At 40.6% G+C, this 22150-nt stretch overlaps 1 protein-coding gene across 5 annotated transcripts in view; it reads right to left on the bottom strand.

The window, feature by feature from the left end:
• The window catches only part of ARMC2 (armadillo repeat containing 2), a 120562-nt gene that overhangs the window by 67064 nt on the left and 31348 nt on the right, over window positions 1–22150 (bottom strand). For all 5 annotated transcript variants that reach the window (XM_044924371.2, XM_044924370.2, XM_025294693.3 and 2 more), the window contains 5 exons: window positions 16681–16757; window positions 12867–12965; window positions 7250–7425; window positions 2555–2657; window positions 1015–1238 (listed from right to left, as the gene is read on the bottom strand). In XM_044924371.2, the coding sequence (XP_044780306.1) occupies window positions 1015–1238; window positions 2555–2657; window positions 7250–7425; window positions 12867–12965; window positions 16681–16757 (679 nt within the window). The remainder of the gene's footprint in view (window positions 1–1014; window positions 1239–2554; window positions 2658–7249; window positions 7426–12866; window positions 12966–16680; window positions 16758–22150) is intronic.

Genomic DNA, 22150 nt, shown 5'->3' with positions numbered 1-22150 from the left:
GTTATTAAAGAGTACAGTCTCATCTAAAGAATGGAGACCTGAAGCAGCTCCAATGAAAGTAATTCGACTATGAGATTTAATCTGCTACAAAAGTAATAAAACTGTAACACATACACATTTTTCCTTCCTGCCCTGGTCATTCTGAATGGATCTGGCTTTGCTACCATCATTCCTGTAGTCTCTGGCCTATGTGTCATCTACATATCCCCTCAACAGCTGTCCACTCAGTGTCATTAACTTCTGATCTTTACTGCAGATAAAAGATGCATGACAGGAGCTACCAATCATCGTGGGCAATCTCCAGCCTAGACCTGGCTTCAAAACTCTCAAGAGTTAGGGGCTTCCCTGGTGGCTCAGTGGTAAAGAATCCACCTGCTAATGTAGGAGACATGGGTTCAATCCCTGATTCAGGAGGATCCCACATGCCACAGAGCAACTAGGCCCGTGTGTGAGCCGCAACTACTGAGCCTGTGCTTTAGAGCCCTGGAACCACAACTATTGAGCCCTCATGCCCTAGAGCTCGTGTTCTGCAACATGAGAGACCTCTGCAATGAAGAGTAGCCCCCACACGTTACAATTAGAGAAAAGCCCACGCAGCAACCAAGACTGAGCAGTAAAAAATAACAACAAATAAAATTATAAAAAAGAAACTCTAAAAGTTCAAACTCTGCCTGTTAAAATTCTGATTATAACATGCAGTTGAAGAGGTGTTAAGTATTCATTCTTCAGGCCTGCTCTCTCTGTGGGGTAGCGGCAATAGTTGTCCATAGGCTGGAGACCTGCTCCAGCCTTTGGACAACTGCGTATAAAAAGCCACAGAATAGCCCTTCCAGAGGAAACAGGCACACACAGGGCGGAGGTGGGGCTGGGACTGCCGCCCTGATCCCCGAGGCCAAGCACTCCCACCTGGGTGTGGATAACAGCCCACCTGTTACACCCACCTGGCAGGTAAGTGATATTAGATAACATGAAAACTAATTTTACAAGTCTAACACTTTCAAGTAAAATACTTACTTGAACTAACAAGTGGCCTGAATTAGGCAAACATGTCCCAGATTTCTTGGTGTTCTCGTTTACTTGCTTTATCAGACTCATCAATATTTCAACAGCACCTTTGCCGATCATTTCATGAAGAAATTCTGGATTTCCAGAAATGAATTTGATGGTCCCCATGCAGTACAGGAAAGCTTCGGTGTTAGCTTGCAGGTCTTCACTTCTCAGGACCTCCAATAATGATTCTGTCAAAAAGATGAATTATTACAAATGTATGAGTAGAACTGCTGGAGAGAGAGAGATTAAAGCACTTGTATGTGAACATCAAATATGATTTGTAAAATGTTAGCCAGGATCCACGTTCAAATGTTTGTTAAGAGTTACTCATAAGGCATAAAAAGGAAAGCTTATGAGACAAATCTCTGTAACATTTATGATAGCAAAAGATGGGATTATTAATATGTAAATAAAGTGTTCTTTTAACTGAATGCCATTCCTAGCCTCTTATTAATATTGGCTAACCTTTATTTTTGGTTAAAAACAGTTTATTACAGAATAACTAATAATTAAAGTAATTTAAGAGTTAAATTTCAACAAACCTTTAAGAATATACTGGCTGCTGTATGAACAGGAAGTTAATCAAGATAGGAACTTTAAAAAATATCTCAACCACATAAAAGGATGCTTCAAATATAACATCCGCCCTTCCCTAAGACAAGTTAAGAACATCCATCCAAATAACATACAATTACTAGCTTTTAGGATAATCCAAGCAGCTCTGATAAGGTTAATTATGCCTATCTCACATTAATTTTTCTCAGTGTGATTATCTGTCAGAATCTTTATTTTTTAATCTATTATTCTCAACGAGCTTATTCAGCATTATACATTTCTTTCAGTACTGGCTTTGTCCCTGTCTGCTGGGATTAAAAAAAAAAAAGATCATTTATCCTTAACAAAAGACTTAGAGTATTTTCCATGTTGTTGCCTTAGATCAACAGTACTAATTCATAAAAGATTTCTCTTTAGGTAACTATTTAAGCATCTTAATTATTTAAGGATATATAAAGAGTTACACATTGTTAGCTAGGCAGTTAGGATGTATTATAATACCTAACCACATATTTGAAACATTTGACACACTTTGATGTCAATTTTCTACAACAGTTATATATGTCTTCCAAGTTAATTATCCCTACCATATCAAAAGATCAAAAATGTCAGTTATGTCAAGTGCTACTAAATGTAATTTTTTAGTAGATCCAAGACCAGGAAATAAATTTTTAAATAGGAAACACTTTGTAAAGTTACTTTAAAAAAATAGCAGGGTATCCTCCTAGGCCCCAAAGGATACATTAAGTGCAACATGGAAAACACAGAGAAGGACAGAGAAAAAACAGGCATTACCTAACTTCTGCATATGATAAGAAATTACCTAATTTCTGCATATGATAAGAAAATAAAATATTCCAGCTACCATTAATTATAACTTTGCTCTCCACACTTTTCATTCATCTTCAAGCGTAACATTTGCTCAATGGTAGTACTGAATAATACTCACCCAGAATGCTGTCATTTTGAATCAGAGAATCATTCTTCTCACTTCTGCTAATTTTAAATATAAGTTTGCAAACATTAAGAAGATTCTTTCCACTCACTTTAAGCTGCAGAGAAAGAAGTCACATTACCATTGCAGAAGGAAATAAAGACACGCTGTAATTTTTCAACACGAACATCTAATTTAGAAAGTGCAGCAAGAGTGTATCTAAAACATAAAAAGAAGGTCTAAAGAAATCAACTTTCAAAAGATTTGGCCACATATTTGCCAACTATGGTATCTAATTAACTCATAGTAAATACAATATAAATGATATTTAGAGTAAGCACATTTTAATGATAAGCATTTATTTCTTATTTCATAAAGCCTCATGCTTATATGTGAAATTATTACTTTTTAAAGAATATTTGAGGAAGAAGAAAGGGCTGATGTTGATAAATTTAATTAAATGGAGTAACTACTTTTCAAAATAAAGAAAGATGAATACTAAAATTTCAGATTAAACTAACCTAGAAAAGAACACATCGTAGAGGTGAAGGAGAGAAAAGAAAGGGGAAAAGTACAATTCTACTTATCATTTGTATAAAATAAAATGAAAAAGTAATACTTTTGATTAGATAATACGTATGTATTTATTATTTAAGCCTATTTCTGAAATGCTTTGAGATAATTGCAAGTAACATTCAAAGGTTAAAATTACCTTCTAAATCACAGAAAAATATTCAAGTAAATTAAGCAATAAGGAAGTACACTCTTAAAAAAATAGTCTAGGAGGACTGAGTCAAATGGTCGAAATGAGCTGCATACTTATGTAAAGTAGTAAAAATTAAAATTAAAAATCCTAAATGTCCACTATTTGGGAACAGTTTAATAAACTGCAACATCAATACATGTTAAGCAGTCACAAAAGTATAATTGAACGCTATGCATAAAAAGACATCTACAATCTACTGTAAGATGGAAATACTGTGTGCCCTCATTACAAGAATGTAAAATATGTTTGTAGGAATGAGGTCATCTGAACAAACATATCTGTGTGAAAAAGATGACATATGGTTCATTATTTTATCATTAAAAAGTATTATCTTCAATATTGTTTACTAATGAGTCTTCACTTAGTAAAAAAGACAAAGATAATGGAATTTGTCATTCTGTGTTTGATTCACAAATATTAATGAGCTCTTGTTGTCTACCAGGCACTGTGCTGTTCCCTGGTGTTGTTCAGTCACTCAGTCGTGTCCGACTCTTTGCGACCCCATGGACTGTAGCCCACCAGGCTCCTCTTTCATGGGATTCTCCAGGCAACAATACTGGAGTGGGTTGCCATTTCCTTCTCCAGCTGTTCCCTGTAGGAAATACCAAGGTGAGTGTGGTTGGCCCTGAGCTGGAGAGGAAGGGAGAGGTGAGTACTGTCCATGAAGCATTATCCCTTATCTATCTGGCCCCCTGCTCTGGCCCTTTTCATGACATCTCATAGCTAATCCTGCAGATTAGGTTTACTTGTTCCATTTTGCAACCACGGAGTCTGCTCCTCAGACGGGTCATGTCATCTCATCTCAGTATCAGCTGAGTATGTATTAGAAATGCATGATCTCAGGTCCCAGAAGCCCTGCTGAACCAGAATGTGCCTTTTACAACTTAGCCAGGGGATTGAGTGCACATTCAAGTCTGAGAAGCTCTGTTGTGGAAGCCTCATAAACTGTCACATGGGCAGAATGGAAATTTCCTCTGTTCTCAGGATGAAAAGAGGAAATGGAAACTTAAAAAAAAATTTTTTTTTTTATTTTTAAATTGTTGTTTAAAAACCCAGAAAAAAAAAAGTGACTAGAGAGAGGAAAAAAATCTGTATCAAGGGAAATATATTGCCCTTTATATCTGGGAATATACTTTAATCTGCTGGCAATCTCCCACTATATTATGAGCCTTTGAGGTCAAAACCATGGTTTATTACTCTTTCTGTGTGGGGAAGGTACCCTGTGCTATGTATTCAATCAAATTTGTTGAATAAATGAATGAATACAACTAACCTCACTCCCAAGTCTTACATTTTTAGTAAAAAGCGGCAGAGGACAAATAAACAAAAACACCTAGTGTCAGAGTTTTCATTAAAAAAAAAATCCCAACAAACCACCATTTCCAGGCCTGCTGTAAGGTTAGTTTACATTCAAAGCAAATTACTATACCTTCTCTTTTGGTAACTGTAAAATTATGACTTTGAGACACAAAAAGACAGTAAAACATTGTCTGTGAGGAATGCAGACTGCTCTGTGTAAAATAGCACTTCCTCCCAAAGCGGGCCATTCCCTTTACTCTGCTCTATTTTCTTCTCACAGTGCCCATCAGCCCTGTTGGCACTTCAAGTGTTTACTCTCTGTCTCTGCTGCTACATGGTCGGCCTGGAGGGCAGGGGTTATTTTATTCATTTTATTCCCAGTCTCAAGAATCCCTGGTGCCAAGTGGGTTCCTGCAGTGGGGAAGTTTACTTTTATGTTAAACATAGTAGTTTACTTGATTTAAAGCAAATTTGGAAAATTAAAGGGAAGTTTAAAAATCACTCATAACACTGCCACTATACATAATCACTGCTGACTTTTCTGTTTTCCCCCTTGTATACGGTGCTAGATTGTCTTCCTTTTCCGAATATAGTTGCATTTACACATTGCATATATGTCTGTACTATTTTTTTAAGATGTCATAAAATAGGCAGATACATTTTTGTAAGTTTTTCTGATACAAAAGTTAAAATGAAAGTGGCTGTCTGGCAAAGCCCCACTTAACCAAAAATGTAAGAAACCTGAACTAACAGTATACTCACTGGACTTTTTAAAACTACAAATAACTTTAAATGTTTGAATGATAATAGTCAACTGGTAGATAAAGTCAATATTAGCAGAAAGAAGAGGCTATTACAAAATTTTAGTACTATGTATCTTCAGCTTTTTTGTCAATTTTTTTCTTTCAACAGCTTTTTATGATGTCTTTTAATTTACACAGAACCCCATCACCAAGGTCTAAGGGAAGCAATGCCTTGCCCACAGCATTATAGAAGATTCTGGTGGCAGATGGGAAGTTGGACTTGTTGGCTTTGAAGGTTGTTCCTGACCTTGAGGTTCCACAGTCAAGCAGAAGGGACGGCCTACCCACCTCTGTACTCTGGACTGTAGCCTGGAGGAGTCTTGCCCCTGATTCAGCAAGGCGGTCAGTGTCATGGAAAGGGCTTTATCGAAACATGTTTCATTCAGAATCTGTTCACTGCCTGGCAGATAACTTATCCTTTTGCCTTAAAGTAGTTAAATTGTGCCATGTATATAATTAATTTGAATGGCACCTTTAATAACCAAGATGATATTTTCTCTGCAGAGTATTAACAAATTCATGACATTTTCCTTCTTTCTTTCTCTATTTATTTTTGGCTTGCTACAGAGCACAATGTCTCAGATCCTGACAGAGACCAAGGCAGTCCCTTGGTAGCTGGCCGCTTGGGTCCTGCCCAGGGCAGCTATACCAAGAGAGCCTTCCAGTCTCACACTGGGGCTCTCCCGGGCCAGGAGGGGCCCCAAATCCAGGGCCAGAGAAGAAACTGAGCAGGCATCCAGTCACCTTTTCATCTCTACTTATAACTTCTGGCTGTACATCCTCCCTGTGCCTTTTCTTTCTCACTAAAGCTGACTGATCAATTATCACCAATGAGAGGGGATTAAGCTACTACTAAAATCTCTATTTCAAAGAAATCCTGCTTTCTGCATCACATATAATATCACCGTTTTTACAAAGAGGGTGAACAGTTTAGGGTGGCAGCTAAATGAGAATGTACCCCCTCCAAAACTGCAGAGAATATGTAAAGACTTTATGAAAGACTTCGCAATAAGGAACAGTGGGCACCTCACTAAACCATCACTAAGTACCAACGCTCACCTTCACTGGGTACTCTAAGATTTTAAATTATATGAATTATGGGTTTTAACATAATAGCTTTTATTTTTCTGAAACCAGGTAAACAAAGCTTCATTCATTTGTTTCAGCGGCTCTCTTAGAACATTCTACAATAATTGTGTCTTATCTTTTGGTTCCAACTGTTTATGGCTGTGACCACAAAGGGCTGCACTCAAACAATGATATCATTTTGTTTGAGACAGAGTTTCTATAGAGTTTTATTTGGTGTCTGGCCTTTTCTCTAACACCTCACAGAAGCTTTCTATGGCCACCTTTCCGTGACCACAAAGCAGCTGGTTCTCTGTTTCACGCGGCCTCATAAAGCACCTGGGCACTATGTCCACAGCCCAAGTTATCTGAAGTTATTTATTAAACCATGTGACAGAAGCACTGAGTGCCCAACAGAAACCATAGGGCAGAAACCACAGTCTGCACTCTCTGATACTGATCTCCAGTCAAGTTACTTGAGTTTCTGTTTTGAATGCGTTTGCCTATTTTTAAGGGGAAAAAAAAAAAAACAAAAAACCTTGCCACAATCCACGTGTGAACACTTATTTGTTTGAACATTTTCTCTGTTCTCAGCCTTATTTCTTTGGTACTTTCTGGTCAGATTCTGGGATGTTAGTTCACCACGTCAATTCTGTTTTCAAGATTCTAAATGAACACATTGCATTTCTAATCTTCTTTGTAATGTTTTACAAACAAAGCATTTAACAGAACTTGTATGTGCTACAGTCTATGAGACCAGAGAAAAGAAAAACTTACTGCTAGAATAATTTTTGCAAGTTTAAGGCTCAGCAAGTCCGAGCCAACATCAACTAGTTTATATAGGGTCTTCAGGAGAACACTTCTTCTCTTAAATTTATTTCCAAGCATGTTTCCTTCCTCTAAAGCATGATGAAGTTGTGTGCAAGCAGCACAGACCATTTCAATGTTTTCTTCTGTTGGGGCAAAGAGAGTAAAGCAGAACTTACTCACTGAGGTCAAGTTTTTGAGTGTGTCAAACACAGACTGTACGCAAAACCCCATAATTACCTCCCTGAACATCTTCAAATTCCTGAACTATGTTGTTTTCTTCCCCTTTTCATTTCCATCTATCTGATTTCTTTTTTTTCTATTTTGTTGCTCCATTTCCTACCATGTTGACTTCTTTACTAATCAGTTAGCTTCTCTAGAACACACAGTCTTTCAGAGACTGTACTGAGGAGGGGAACTCCCGATTTCACTGGCTCTCCTTTATTCCTGCTGCCCGCCACCCACCAGGGCTCTGCTCAGGGCCCTGGAAGCTTCTGCTTTGCATCTCCACCTTCACCCCTCTGTCACACAGTTCCAAGGGCCCAGAATGTTCTCCTTACCTTCATCCCTACTGATTTTGGTCCTTCAAGGCCCTGTTTATGTTCTGGCTCCTCCAGAAAAGGTATACAATGCCACATTCAACAAATACTATTATTTTTCACACATATATGTACGCTGTTCATTTTGCATGCTAGTAAGGTTATGCTCAAAATCCTTCAAGCTAGGCTTCAGCAGTATGTGAACTGAGAACTTCCAGATGTACAAGATGGGTTTAGAAAAGACAGAAGAACCAGAGATCAAATTGCCAAAATTTGTTGGATCACAGAGAAAGCAAGGGAATTCTACTTCTGCTTCATTGACTACACTAAAGCCTTTGACTGTGTGGAAAATTATTAAAGAGATGGGAATATCAGACCACCTTACCTGTCTCCTGAGAAACCTGTAGGTGGGTCAAGAAGCAACAGTTAGAACTGGACATGGAACAACTGACAGGTTCAAAATTGGGAAAGGAGTACATCAAGGCTGTATTTATCACCCTGCTTATTTAATTTACATGCAGAGTAATCATGTGAAATGCCAGACTGGATGAATCACAAGCTGGAATCAAGATTGCTGGGAGAAATATCAACAACCTCAGATATTCAGATGATACCACTCTAATGGCAGAAAGCGAAGAAGAACTAAAGAGCATCTTGGTGAAGGTGAAAGAGGAGAGTGAAAAAGCTGGCTGAAAACTCAACATTCAAAAAATTAAGATCATGGCATCTGGTCCCATCACTTCATGTAAAATAGATGAGGGAAAAGTGACAGAGTTTATTTTCTTGGGCTCCCAAATCACTGCAGATGGTGATCATAGCCATGAAATTAAAAGATGCTTGCTCCTTGGAAGAAAAGCTATGACAAACTTAGATAGCATATTAAAAAGGAGAGATATCACTTTGTTGACAAAGGTCCATACAGTCAAAGTTTGGTTTTTCCAGTAGTCATGTATGGATGTGAGAGTTGGACCCTAAAGGAGGCTGAACACCAAAGAATTGATGCTTTTGAATTGTGGTGCTGGAGAAGACTCTTGAGAGTCCCTTAGACTACAAGATCGCATCAGTCAATCCTAAAGGCAATCAACCCTGAATATTCATTGGAAGGACTGATGCTGAAGCTGAAATTCCAATACTTTGGCCACCTGATTCAAAGAGCTGACTCATTGGAAAAGATCCTGATGCTGGGAAAGATTGAAGGCAAAAGGATAAGAGGGCAGCAGAGGATGAGATGGTTAGATAGCATCACCAATTCAATGGACACGAATCTGAGCAAACTCTGGGAGATAGTGAAGGATAGGGAAGCCTGTTGTGCTATATAGTTCATGGGGTCACAAAGAGTCAGATATGACTTAGCAACGGAACAAAAACAACAAATGCATCTGTGTTACATGCCCAGTGCCCTCAAAGAGGTACGCTGAGTAGGAACCGTGTCTTAGACATCTTTGTACCGACAGTGCACAGTACAGGGAGAATACTGCACTGACAGCCTGTAACACAGTTTAAGGCAGATTCACTTTCTATTAATAATATGCCTATTGATGAAAACAATGATCAATATCTTCTGATGAGAATAATGCTCATTATCTTAGAAAAGAAGGAGCAAGTGGAACAAAACCTCAAAATGTCAGCATGTCCACCATTATTTGGAGGTGAGTATTAGCAACTTAAGTTAAATGAAAGTTGCTCGGTCATGCCCGACTCTTTGCGATCCCATGGACTATACAGTAAGGCCATGGAATTCTCCAGGCCAGAATACCAGAGTGGGTAATCTTTCTCTTCTGCAGGGGATCTTCCCAACCCAGGGATCCAACCCAGGTCTCCCACATTGCAGGCAGATTCTTTACAAGCTGAACCACAAGAAGCCCAAGAATACTGGAGTGGATAGCCTCTCCCTTCTCCAGGAGATCTTCCCGACCCACGAATCGTACCAGGGTCTCCGGCATTGCAGGCGGATTCTTTACCAACGGAGCTATCAGGGAAGCCCCAAGTATTAGCAAAGAAGATAAGAAAAAGTAGACTTTCATCAGGAAGCAGGGGAGTGCTTCATTTTATAATCAGAATTCTGAGGAAAACAATTTTTGAAACTGGTAGCCATACCGAAAGTCATACATGGAAGAAAAGCTGCACACAAAATAGTACATGAGGGGAAATGCAAGGACCCAGGGTATAAGACATCCAGCTGAAAAATATTATCTCTGATAGATTTCGTCACAAAATTTAAAAGTAGGAAACCAATCTTAAATAAATACCATAATGTGCTCTTGAAAGCCCGCATAGAGGAAGTGTGCGCCTGCAGAAGGAAATGACTCAGGCCATTTTTAGCTCTTTTCAACAATAACATCTAAGAAAAAATTTTAAACCTCAATAGCTAAGTAACCTTCCATGCCTTTCAGTTAAGCACTTAAATAAAATGAATTGATGGGAAATGACTGAGACTAACTTTAAATAAAAGGAAAAAAACTGAGTTCTATTGTAAGAAAAATACTTTTGTTTTGTTGTTTCATTCTTCTGTTACTGGCAGTTTCTTCACAAACCCAAGTCCAGGCTGCAGGCTACTCTGTAGACATCAAGGTATTTTTCTAATACTTCCCTCCACACACTCTTCAGCCTGCTGGGTTTTACTCAAGAGTAGCTGTTTTAGCTTAAAAGAAATTAAAAAGGAAGGCACCAGGGTCAAATTCTAAACTACTAATCAAAATACCTCTTTCTACTGGTTGGTTTGTTATATCTGCCAGGTAGCTTCAAAAAGACAGCTTGAACCTAAAAGCCATCAAGATCCTCGAGGGACTAAAGCTAGTGGGTGAAAGTTTGATGAGTAGCAGAAAGCAAGGTAGACTCTGCAGTAACTTTTCCCCATAAGATACCTATTAATTACAAAGGGAAAAATAGTAACTTTACATTGAAAAACCATGCAGACACCACCTTCCCCAAGTGATCAAAGTCCACATCACCAGTAATGGACCAACTCAGCATCCCATGCCTCCTGATAATGATATACCCAGGAAGGACACAGAACCACTCAGGCTGCACGCCTGCCCAAGCGCCTAACCACCATCAAATGGTGAGAGAGTACCAGACAAACTCAATGTGTGGGGGCAGTCTATGCAATAACTGGCCTGTGCCCAAGGACATCAAGATCACGAAAGGGATGTGACAAGTAACTGTATTCAGGATTTTCCTTCCCTATGAACAAAATTATTAGGATAACCGGCAAAATCTAAATTGGGTTTGTATAGTGTTGTATGGTGATTTCCAGATACGTAATAGAATGCCCTTACTTCTAAAACTACATGCCAGGGTACTTAGGAATATGGGGTGTCATAATGGCAACTTGTTCTCAAATGGTTCGAAAAAGGGGAAAAAATGTGTGTGTGTTGAGTAGGGGGTGTATAGAGAAAAAGAGAGCAAGAGGGAGAGAGGGAGGAAGGGGGAGAAAGAATTATAAAGCAAATGTGGTAAAATGTTAGTATTTTTGGAATCTGGGGGAAGAGTATACAGGATTTCTTTGCACTATTCTTGCAACTTTTCTGTAAGTCTGAAATTATGTCACAAAAAAAAGCAGGAAAAAAAGGAGAAATAAAAAGGAATCTCAAAGGGTCAAGTAACCTGTGTTGGTTTGAATTTGCAGGTGTAGAACCCGCGGGTATGGAGGGCCAGCTATACAATACCATTTTATACACAGGACTTGCGTGTCCACGGATTTTGGTATACTCAGGGGTCCTAGAACCATACCCTGTGGAAAACTGCCACCGTTTGCTGTTTTTCAATTTGTCTATGGAAGAGATACCATTCTTCAGCATTTAATCATCCCTTGAGAAGGGAGATTCATCTACATTTCGAATCCCAAACTCCTCAATTTTCTCTGTTGTGACAGAGCCCTCAGAACCCTCTTAAAATCCTTCTCCAAGACAGGCCTCTGTGCTGCTCGTCACCTGCCCTGCTGTGCTTTCTTCTTTACCACCAAGCACCCCCAGAGAGCCCAGGATGGGTGAGGCTGTTCGAACCTTCAAGGAAGTAGGTCTTTTGCACAGCTTTCCTGGTGGGCTGGTGGCCAGGACTCATTTACCCTGCTTCTCCTAGGGTTTCTTCCTGTGGCTATCATGCTGGTTTGCTCATCCAAGGGGCACTGGTTTCACAGTTGCTAGTGAGGGCCTCATGTGTGCTGTGGGCCAGGACTGCAGCTCCAGAAGAGCCCATTTCAACTTCAGAAGTGGAATCCCTGAAGAGCGGCAAAGGGGTAGAAAGCAGGAGCAGGGGCATTTCCCTGCCAAGCTGTCCACAGGTCACCCTGGCAGAGGCCCATGGGTTGCAGGCCTTCACTGCTGGGGCGTTCCAGAGTTCAAGGGCTGGACACATCCAAGCCCACTTCTCTCTCTGAGTGGCATCCCCGACAACCATGTTCAATCTTTAGAAAACTGGATATACAGCCCTTCCTCAGGAGCCACAGGGTATTGGCTCTAGGACCCCTGAGTATACCAAAATCCGTGGATGCACAAGTCCTGTGTATAAAATGGTATTGTATAGTCAGCCCTCCATATCCACGGGTTCTACATCTGCAAATTCAAACCAACACAGAAAAAAGTTCCACTTATAGCTGGTTGACTCCGTGGATGTGCAGCCTGAAGCTATGGAGGGCCAACTGTATACACTTGGATCTAGAAAACCATGGGCATACCTGCCAAAGATGTCATTCTGTGAGACTTAGCCAATGTTTCAGAGGATTGAAATCTATTTCAATTTTGCACTGCTATTCATGAACTACCACTACAGAGAGTTCAAACTGGCATTTTCTTGGGCAGAAGTAGTGGTAATTTATATTCTAAAGGGACTTTTAGAAGTAGGTTCTCTTGTGGTATTTAAAGTATAATTTTAAAATTAGGTTTACATGTAATATTGAATACATACATTACTGGGTAAATAGATGATTTCAATTGTTTCTGAACAAGTTCACAGAAATGACAAGGTGTACTGAAAATATCAGGGCAATGGGGAACATATAAATAACTGCAGATATTTTCGATCTAAAGCTACTTTTTTTTTTTTTTTACCTTTTTCTAAGTCATGCAAAATGGGTACTATCCTTGTATTCCAAAATACTTCATCTACTTCTATTTCTGTATTCTTTTCTTGCAAGTCAGCTTTTGAGCCTGCAACAGAAAAACAGAACAAGAGAAAGAGCCGTGAAAAAGGAGTTACAACGAGAGTACTGCCAAGGAGACTTCATTATCCATCCCTAAAATTAATAAACTCTGGAATTACATTGCACTTTGCCCCCCCAACCCAACTAATTCTAATGAGAATTACATGTCTTCTAATCAAATAAAATTAAACTCAGTAAAGATCATGTAAAGAAATCGTAACTTTAAACTCTGATTGGGACACTGCATAAAGCCTTCAGCTTTGTAAGTGCTGAAATTACTGTCAGTGAGGCACTCTGGAGTTCTGGCTTGTTTCTGCTTGTTTGTTTTTTCTTTTTAAACATATCCCGCTAAAACATAAAATAAATAGAAAACTGTAGATATGTAAAGAACAAGGATTTTGAAAATGTTTTAATGGAAAATTTTCTGAGAGGGAGGCCTGCAGGGACTTTCTCTCCTACAGAAAATAAAATGTTCACATTATTGTGGGGCCAGTGCTTCTCACACCAGTGGTTTTGTGTGGGGCAACAGGAAGCCTGAGCTCTGGGTGCTGACAGACCTCAGTTCAAATCCCAACTCCGTTACTGACGCACTGGGTGACGGGGGTCTGGTTTCTTATCCTTTCTGAGCCTCATCAGCAAAACAGAGATTAAAATATTTGCCTTCAGGGTTATGAGAATTCAAAGACACGATGTAAGCAAAGCTCTGAGCCCAGTGCCTAGCATCTAGAAGCACTCAGTCAGCATGGTTTCACTTCCCTGGTTAAAAAAAAACCAATAAAGAGGTCATCCCTGTCTGAAGTGTATCAGGCTGTGTGTTATCACCAGAGCGCGGAGAGAGAGGCAGCCTGAGGAGGCAGCTGTGGGCGAGTCAGAACTCCCACAGATGGTGTACTTTAGATCCAGCAGGTCTGCATTTTTGTCACAACACTCTCAGGAGGTCCCCACATTGTCACTATTTTCCAGATGGAGAGAGGGGGGCTCAGGGTTATTAAGTAACCTGGCCAAGGTCACAGAGCTCCACAGAATTGCACTTGACCTCTTCGGGGGCTATTCTGCCCTGAAGCAAATTGGCAAACTAAAAGATAACTTCAGGGAGAAATGTAAATCGTATTAGAAAATGCAAATCACGATTACACTTCACACAGGCAAGATCTCAAGGTCTAAAACAAAGACTGTCTAGCCAGGAGTGGCGGGGGTGCTGCCGGGCCAGACACTCAGAAGCAGTGCTAGAGACAAAATCCGCAGCCTTCCTCCTCTGAAGGCCTCGCCCTCAGGCCCTCAGGCCCTCCAGGTGGCACCAGTGGTAAAGAACCTGCCTGCCAACGTAGGAGACATAAGAGATGCGGGTTCGATCCCTGGGTCAGGAAGGTCCCTTGGAGGAGGGCCTGGCAACCCCCTCCAGTGTTCTTGCCTGGAGAATCCCATGGACAGAGGAGCCTGGCAGGTTACAGCCCATGGGTCTCAAAGAGCCAGACATGACTGAAGCGACTTAGCACAGGCACACGTGGTGCTTACCCTGCTTTACATATCACTGCCAGCACGGTCTTCTGAGGCAGCACCCTGCAGCAAAACATGTGACTATAACACACTAAAGAAACAAAAACGAGCAGTGGACTCCCACCAGCGCAGGTCAGGCACTGTCTCTAAATGAGTTTATACAGTATCTCAGCTCTCAGAGCTCCCGAGGTTCAGGACCTGCAGGAAAAGGATTGCAGACCACCACCTCCATCTTCTGGCTCATTACTCTTACAAATCTTCTCTGACACTGATAAATCACGGATACGGATCCTAAAAGTAAACATGACTATTCAAGCTGTATAAACAACATAGTTGCTCATATTCCCAGGTGTCGGACACACTCAAAGTCCAAAGTATGAGAAATAAAATCAACATACATCAAGGCAAGGGGAAAGCCTAGAGATAAGAAGCCAGACAAATAATATAATAGACAAGTATCCATGACAAACTTAAACTTATTAGAAATACAGACTTCAGTGAGTCCAAATTTCACTGATTTCAGTTGAAATCAGGTTTGTTTGCTTTTTACCTTCTATGCAGTATGCTCTCTTAAGCAGAACCACTCTGTGAGAAACCACAATTATCAAACCGTTGTCAGGACAAACAAAATTGATAACGTGTTCACCCCAGGAAGAGCTGAATTACAGGGGTGAGCCAGAAATCACAGAGCAGTTTGTTTAACCTTTGGAAAGGAAAGGCCCTCACAGGCCCTTCCGAGGGCTTCCAAGACTTGTTTCTTCTCAGAACAGAAGTTAGCCAGACACTGTGGCGTAAGAGTTTGCTTTCAACGCTCTCCCAGGAACCCCCCTGTGAGCTGGGGTGTCCAGCCATGGCCTTTCCCCTCATGCACCTCCTCCAACTCTGCACTCTAAAGAAATCTCATTTTATTCACTAACCCAGCTCCTACCCTAGAAACGGAAGCCTGGAGTCATGTGATCACTTTTTAAGATCACCAGATGATAAATAAATACAGTTTGTCTCAGTCTTGGGCAACAACCTAACATTCTAGAGAGCACTTTCATCTAGGTTCACAGTTTGCTAAATATAAAAATTATGATTCAACAGGAAATTGGGTAAGTCAAGCAGAAATTTCAGCATGTTTTTTTGAAGATTTTGCTGTCTCAGTGGTTATAGTTCTTCACCACAGCTTTGAGTTCGGGACACAAAAACTTAACACAATGTTTATTGGCTGCTGTTTTTAGCATGCACATGTAAGATGCTTAGCAACAATGCTGACTGGGAAATCAGTCTAAGATTTTCCTGACTACTACAGAAATTCCTGCTGGTCACAAAAGTCATTTTATTGATAAGAAATTAGTTTGGAAGATAGGAAAATATTTTTTGAATTATTAGCTTGGTTTCATAAAAGTTCATGTGCACCAAAAAATTATACGAAGAAGGTAATGAACACCTGTGTGTCCACAAATAGTCTGGTCAAATATTAACTGTATTTTCCTTCTCTTCATTTCAAAGAAATAAACATTACAGATATGGCTAATGCCTTCTGTGTGCCTCCCCCAACATCCCCCTCCCCAAGGGTTACCACCACGCTAAACTGAGTGGTTATTTTTATCACATTTACCACATAGATCTGTATCCATAACAACACATGCCTTTGTTTTCGCAGCTTAATTTTTTCATGTGATGTTATGTTTATATTCATTTCATTCAATATTATAAATGTACTCCAGGTCATTTTTCTAAGTGCTATATCCCATTGCACGAATATATTCTGTAGCATTTCTAGCCTGTGATTTATATTGTTATGTATTTCCTCAAACAGTTTAAAGCCTCAAAGGGCTGGTTTGATGTAGCTAATACAGTGTCATTTAAGTAAGCCATGATTTTGACTCCTTTTCAGTCAACTTAAGAACTGTGTAAATGTCACATTTTGCAACCTTCCAAATGCTTCTACAAAATAATTTCTGTGCAGTCATCTGTGCAGAATTATAAAATCATTTCTGTGTAGACTATAATCTATAGATGCTTGAGGCACTGGAGTCGAGTAAGGGTAAAGTGCTAAGACTGTTGTGAAAATAATAACAATTTATAAAAATAAATGCTGGTGTGTGACCAAGCTGGATAAAATTCCTGGAAATTTCGGAGTGAGGCAACATCAGACATCTTTAAAACAAAAGATTATTCTACAGATGGAGATGCTGAGGACAAGATGCTGGGGACCTCTAAGAACACAGGAGCCTCACCTGGTCTGATGTCCAGCCTGCTCTGGTCTGGGCTGCGGGAGCTTGAGGAGGCCCTCGGACGCCTCTTCCCCTGGTCTCTGTGAGGAAGATGAATACACACAGCACTCAGCACAAAAGCCAAAGCAGTTCTCGTTCTGTGTCAAGAGTAAGCTAAATACGATTTCTGAAGAAACCACAGAGAATTGCTTATGAAATGGAGTTTGGTGCTCTTACTACCTCATTTTAATCAACCTCTGATTTTCAGCTGAGATTTACCTTTTAAAGACAAGTCAGATTTGCCTTACAATACGAAATACAGTTACTAGAAACAACAATAAAATAAATCCAAAGTTTACTTTGCAAACCAAAAAAACTGATGAAGGATCTATACCACAAGAGGTCACTGTTACAATAAGAAAGAACTCTGCTGTGCTTGAATTACAAAAGCCGAGCGTTCAGGAGACCTTTCTCTCACACTCTGGTGCACATGTGCTGCAGGCAAGAAAACTGTTCCCAGTTAGATCAGATGTGTCCAGGAATCACACAGGGGGGTCAGATCTGGAACCCAGGTTTCATAATGTCCAATTCACTGCTCCTTCCACCAAATTGCCATGTCTCCAATATCTATTTGAAAATTAATTAATATTCTACGAAAAAAATTTTAAAGAAATATTTGAAATGTGAAATAATAGAAAGTAAATTCAGGCAGTCCCCAGATGACAAGTATTTTGTGCTTCAGATGAAAATTTGGTGGCTGGCCAACAGCAGAATTATATGCTTAGGTTTTGTTTGGAAGGTTATATATAATGTAGAAATGGTCTAGGAAGGACATAACTTCTCTTTATCTAGAGCTGAGGCTTAAAGTAGTTACTTTTAAATATCTGTACAAAATTCCAAGGTAAAAAAACACTGAGAGATTGATAGTGCAAGTTTTACAACAAAATTTCATTTTTATCATCAAATATAATATTTGCCACAAAAATCATGAAGAATGCACACACACGTGGCCATGGTCAGCCATAAGCATCCGTATGTCTGTCTGTCCACTGCTCCTGCTTCCGCTGGAGTTAAGATTCCCAGTGAGAGTTTAGTGCTGCGTCTTGGCCCTTGGCCTTGACTGCTGCCCAAGGATTAGTTTCTCCCAATATAATTTTTTCCATAAACATTTCCTTTTTTAAAAAACACTGGATTTAACATTTCCTCTTATCATGCAATAGAGAAAAGATCACGTTACTCTTCCCAAAGAGTCTGATTATTTAATACTCCAAAACAATTGCTTTATTTTATACATAGCAACAAAACAACAGATCTGGTAGCAAGAAGTCCTGGTCAGAGAAAGAAATGGGGATGGAATCCTTTTCGTCAACACTCAAGAGTAGAGATCCAAATGGAGATCCCGATGAAGACAGAAATAAAGGAAATCAATCCTATGAAAAGGCAAAATACCAAAAGTTTGGCAGGGTGTAAGGCCAAATACGTTCCCAGACTCAGCACTCCTAGAAATGATAAGAAAATCTGAGGACCATAGAGGCAAGCCTTTCTTTTCATCGTTGTCCTAACAGCTACTGAAATCAAGCAGGATAGTTTGCACCTAACGGCCTCCCAAGTCCCTGATGCCTCCTCCCTGAGGACATGGCCATGACAAGGCTGCCCCCCTAAATACCACATGTGTGTGTCCCCACTTGGGGGGATGTTTAAGAAGGGTCCTTCTTATCAACCATCAAACCTTGACAGTGTTGGATCCTACTGGTTCTCAAGAAGAGCTCAGGGTTGAAAGTGAAATTGTTGGTCACTCAGTCCTGTCTGACTCTTTGCAACCCTATGGACTGTAGCCCACCAGGTTCCTCTATCCATGGGATTCTCTGGGCAAGAATACTGGCATGAGTAGCCATTCCCTCCTCCAGGAGATCTTCCCAACCCAGGGATCGAACCTGGGTCTCCTGCACTGCAGGCAGAGCACAGGGCTGGCCTTGGCATCCATTAATCCTCTGTGTGATCTTCACGGTACACTGTTTGAGGGGCCGCAGGCTCTGGATCCAAACTACCTGGGATCAAAGGGGTCCAACCCTTATCTGCCACGTGGCCTGCATAAGTCACTGAACCTCTTGGCCTTGGTTTCCTTTTCTTAAAATGAGGGCTATGTTTCTACTTAGCACACTGACTGCTGTGTTTGAAGAACTTAATAAATTGTCAGGATTCTTTTGCTCTTTTGTTCTGAGTCAACAAACACTTGTCTGAGCAATCCAGTGGTGGGTGTTACTGTGATAAAGAACATGTAAGGTGTTGCCCAGAAGATGATCAAAATCTGCTTCAAGGAACCAAAGAAGCTTTTATTTAAATGGAAAACTCTGATGGAGTCTCTAACCAAATACTAGAACGAGAAATTCAGCAGGTTACAAGGACAAGAAAAGTGCTGAGGATGGAGGGATTACTGAGAGGGAGACGTGGACCACCGGGTGGGACTTAAAGGAACAAGAGTCAAACCAACACACGACAACACTGCTCTCAGGAGGGGAAAGGCATGAGCGAAGGTGAGGAGGAGTGGGAGAAGCCTGGTGGGTAGCGAGTGTGTGGTGGGGAGTGACTGCATAGGGCCAGTAATTTAGGAATAAGTTTCTGCTGGGAGGTATTGGGAACAGCCACTTGAAACCTTGGGTTGGATAAATAGACCCAGTTTGATGGTCAATAAGGATCTGCCCTAGGTTCTTAAACAAGGAAATGATGAGATCCGAAGTTACGCGATGACAGTGGTATTTAGGAGACTTGGAGGGAGGTAACAAGCACTAATTCTTTAGGGGTGATGGTGGGACTGGAGAAGGAGGAACAAATTCAAGAGACTCTATAAGTGAAAAGTCAGTAGGATTTGGTGGTTGATTCCAGGCTGAAGAAAGACGAGAAGGCAGGCGCGGAGGCCCAGGACAGCAGGGCCGCCGTAACAGAAGTGGGGAGGTGAAAGAGCAGCACAGTCTGAGGAGTAAAGCAAGTTTGTGTTTTGCCAGGTTGAGTTTCTGATGATAAATGGATCATTGGCAAAGGAGACGTGAAAATCAGGGAAGGAGCTCCATTAAAGGTCCAAGCAATACACCAGGATGAAAAGCATCAAAACAGTGGCCCCAAGACCAGAATCTCAGGACATGGCCTTGTCTCAGACAGTCAGGGGTAAAGAACAGAAAGGGGAGAAGGAGTCCAAAGGAAGGAGAGAGATAACATATGCTCTCATGCGGGCCAGCATGTTGAGGAAGTGAGCGTGATTAACAAGTCCAAGAAGATGAGGCTGGAGGAAGAACTTTCCAGTCTGGCGAGGGTGGCTCTAATGGGGTTTCTGTGGCACAGGACAGCCTGTGTCTCACAGAGCGCATGAAGCAGGGAGGGAGGCATCCAGAAAGATTTCTTCTCTGCTAAAGAGAAGACTAGATGGTCTTGTACTCAAAGAAGAACCGTCTCGCTGTAACTTCTACCCACTGATCCTGGTTCTTCTAATGAAACAAATCTTCATCCTTCTTCCTCTTGACAATCCTTCAGATATTCAGAATATGTCATGGTCACCACTTCAGTTCATCTCCTATGGCATTAATCCTATGGTTCTGCGACTTCTTCAGGTAAGTTTTTAACCGAAGTTTTGGTTTCCCTATCTGATATATGTGAAAGTGAAAAGTCAAAGCATTAGTCTGTCAGTCATGTCCAACTCTTTGTGACCCCATGGACTGTAGCCCGCCAGGATCCTCTGTCCATGGAATTCTCCAGGCAAGAATACTGGAGTGGGTTGCCATTTCCTTCCCCAGGGGGGTCTTCCTAACTCAGGGATTGAACCCAGGTCTCCTGCATTGCAGGCAGATTCTTTACCGTCTGAGCCACCGTATGAGGGGGTGGTAAATGACAGTGCCCCTCAAAGTAAGATCGTTGTGAGGATTAAACGATGTGATGTGGAATCGCTTAGCACAGCTCTGGCACACAACAAGTACTCAGTAAGCTTTTACTGTTATCATGGCTGTATCAGTGATGTCATTAACAGACTCCAGTCCTTTCATCTGCTCCTCATATGATACAGTTTCAAATCACTTTACCAGCCTGTTCAGTTACTCTGAGTGTCAGTTTGTCTGGATTCCTTTTAAAGTCTGCAACCCCGTGTTGAGCTAAAGGTGTGGCCTGAGGAGCAAAGAGAAGAGGTTCTAAATGCTGCAGCCTAAAATTGCATGAACAGTTTTGGTGGTGACATCATGTCTTGTCTTGTCTTCCATATGCAGCTAAAGGCAGATTTCCCCATCTACACTGGACTCCTCATTAAGTTTCACAGTTATACTTGGCAAAGAGTTCCTGCCTATTAGATGTTTCTAGATCTTGATTCAGTCATCCAGTATAATTGTTCTTCTTCTCAGCTTTCTGTTTCATGCTGTTAAAGACCATAATTAGATTTTTTGGAATATCTTCTGATGTACCAAGAATAAAACAATTCCAGAAAATATTCCTTAAAGCTCTTTTGTGAAATCCTTCTTAAAGCCAGAATAAGACCATTTCACTGGGATATCTTTGTCTACAAATAACAGAAACCTATTTCTGACTTAAATAGTACATGGAATTAATTGGCTCATGTAACCCAAAAGGTGAGTGCCAGGGGTAGGTTTCAGGTTTCAGGTGTGGTGTGATCAGGGCTTTGGCTCTCTCTTTCTGCAGTTCTCTCAGCTCTGCCCTTCCTCTGCTTTCGCCTGCAATCAGGTTGGAGTCCTGAGGAAAGCAGAATGGGAAAGGCATTCCCAGGACCCTCCTCTGCAGCCCATGTTTCAGAGCAAAAACAAGGTTCTCTCTTCCCAGTCATTAACAAGTCCCACCTTTCATTCTGAACCACCAGAACCAAGCTCTGTAGACAACGTAACACCACATCCGGCCTGGGTTATGACGGCCCATCCACACGTCAGTCATGTTGGCAGCGTCTACTTCTGGATCATTTATATTCCAAAGAAAGAAAAACATATTTCTTAAAAGGTCTTCTAAAATTCACATTTTGCTATAATTCAGACAATTCTTCCCATTACTATGACTAAGGTTCTTTAGGCAGGGGTCAACAAACTTTTTCTCAAAGAGCCAGACAGTATGTATTTTATACTTTGTGGGTCAGGTGGCAAAAGAGAGGCTATTATATAGATACTCCCGTGACCATTTAAAATGTAATGATTTTTAAATGTAGGGAAAATTTTTTTCGGCTCAAGGGCTGTAAAAAATATATAAACAAAATCAGTGGTTGGCCAGATCTGGCTCTAGGGCTATAGCTTGTTGATTCCTTCTTTGGAGTAATAACTAAAAAAGATATTAAGAAGTAGATAAGTGGGAGGATTTGGAATTAGGGGAGATTTTTCCATTTGGGAAATAATTACATGTGAAAATGGAGAAGAAAATTTTAACAGATACACATGATAAAAAGAAAATTTAGCAAATTTTGGGCTAACATTTTCCTTGCCCTAAAAAGATGACTTTTCATTTTTAGAACTAGACTCAA

The sequence above is a fragment of the Bubalus bubalis genome, chromosome 10, assembly GCF_019923935.1.
Source record: "Bubalus bubalis isolate 160015118507 breed Murrah chromosome 10, NDDB_SH_1, whole genome shotgun sequence".
Taxonomy (NCBI): domain Eukaryota; kingdom Metazoa; phylum Chordata; class Mammalia; order Artiodactyla; family Bovidae; genus Bubalus; species Bubalus bubalis.
Note: the sequence above shows the minus strand (reverse complement) of the source record. Positions and strands in the feature narration are given on the sequence as shown.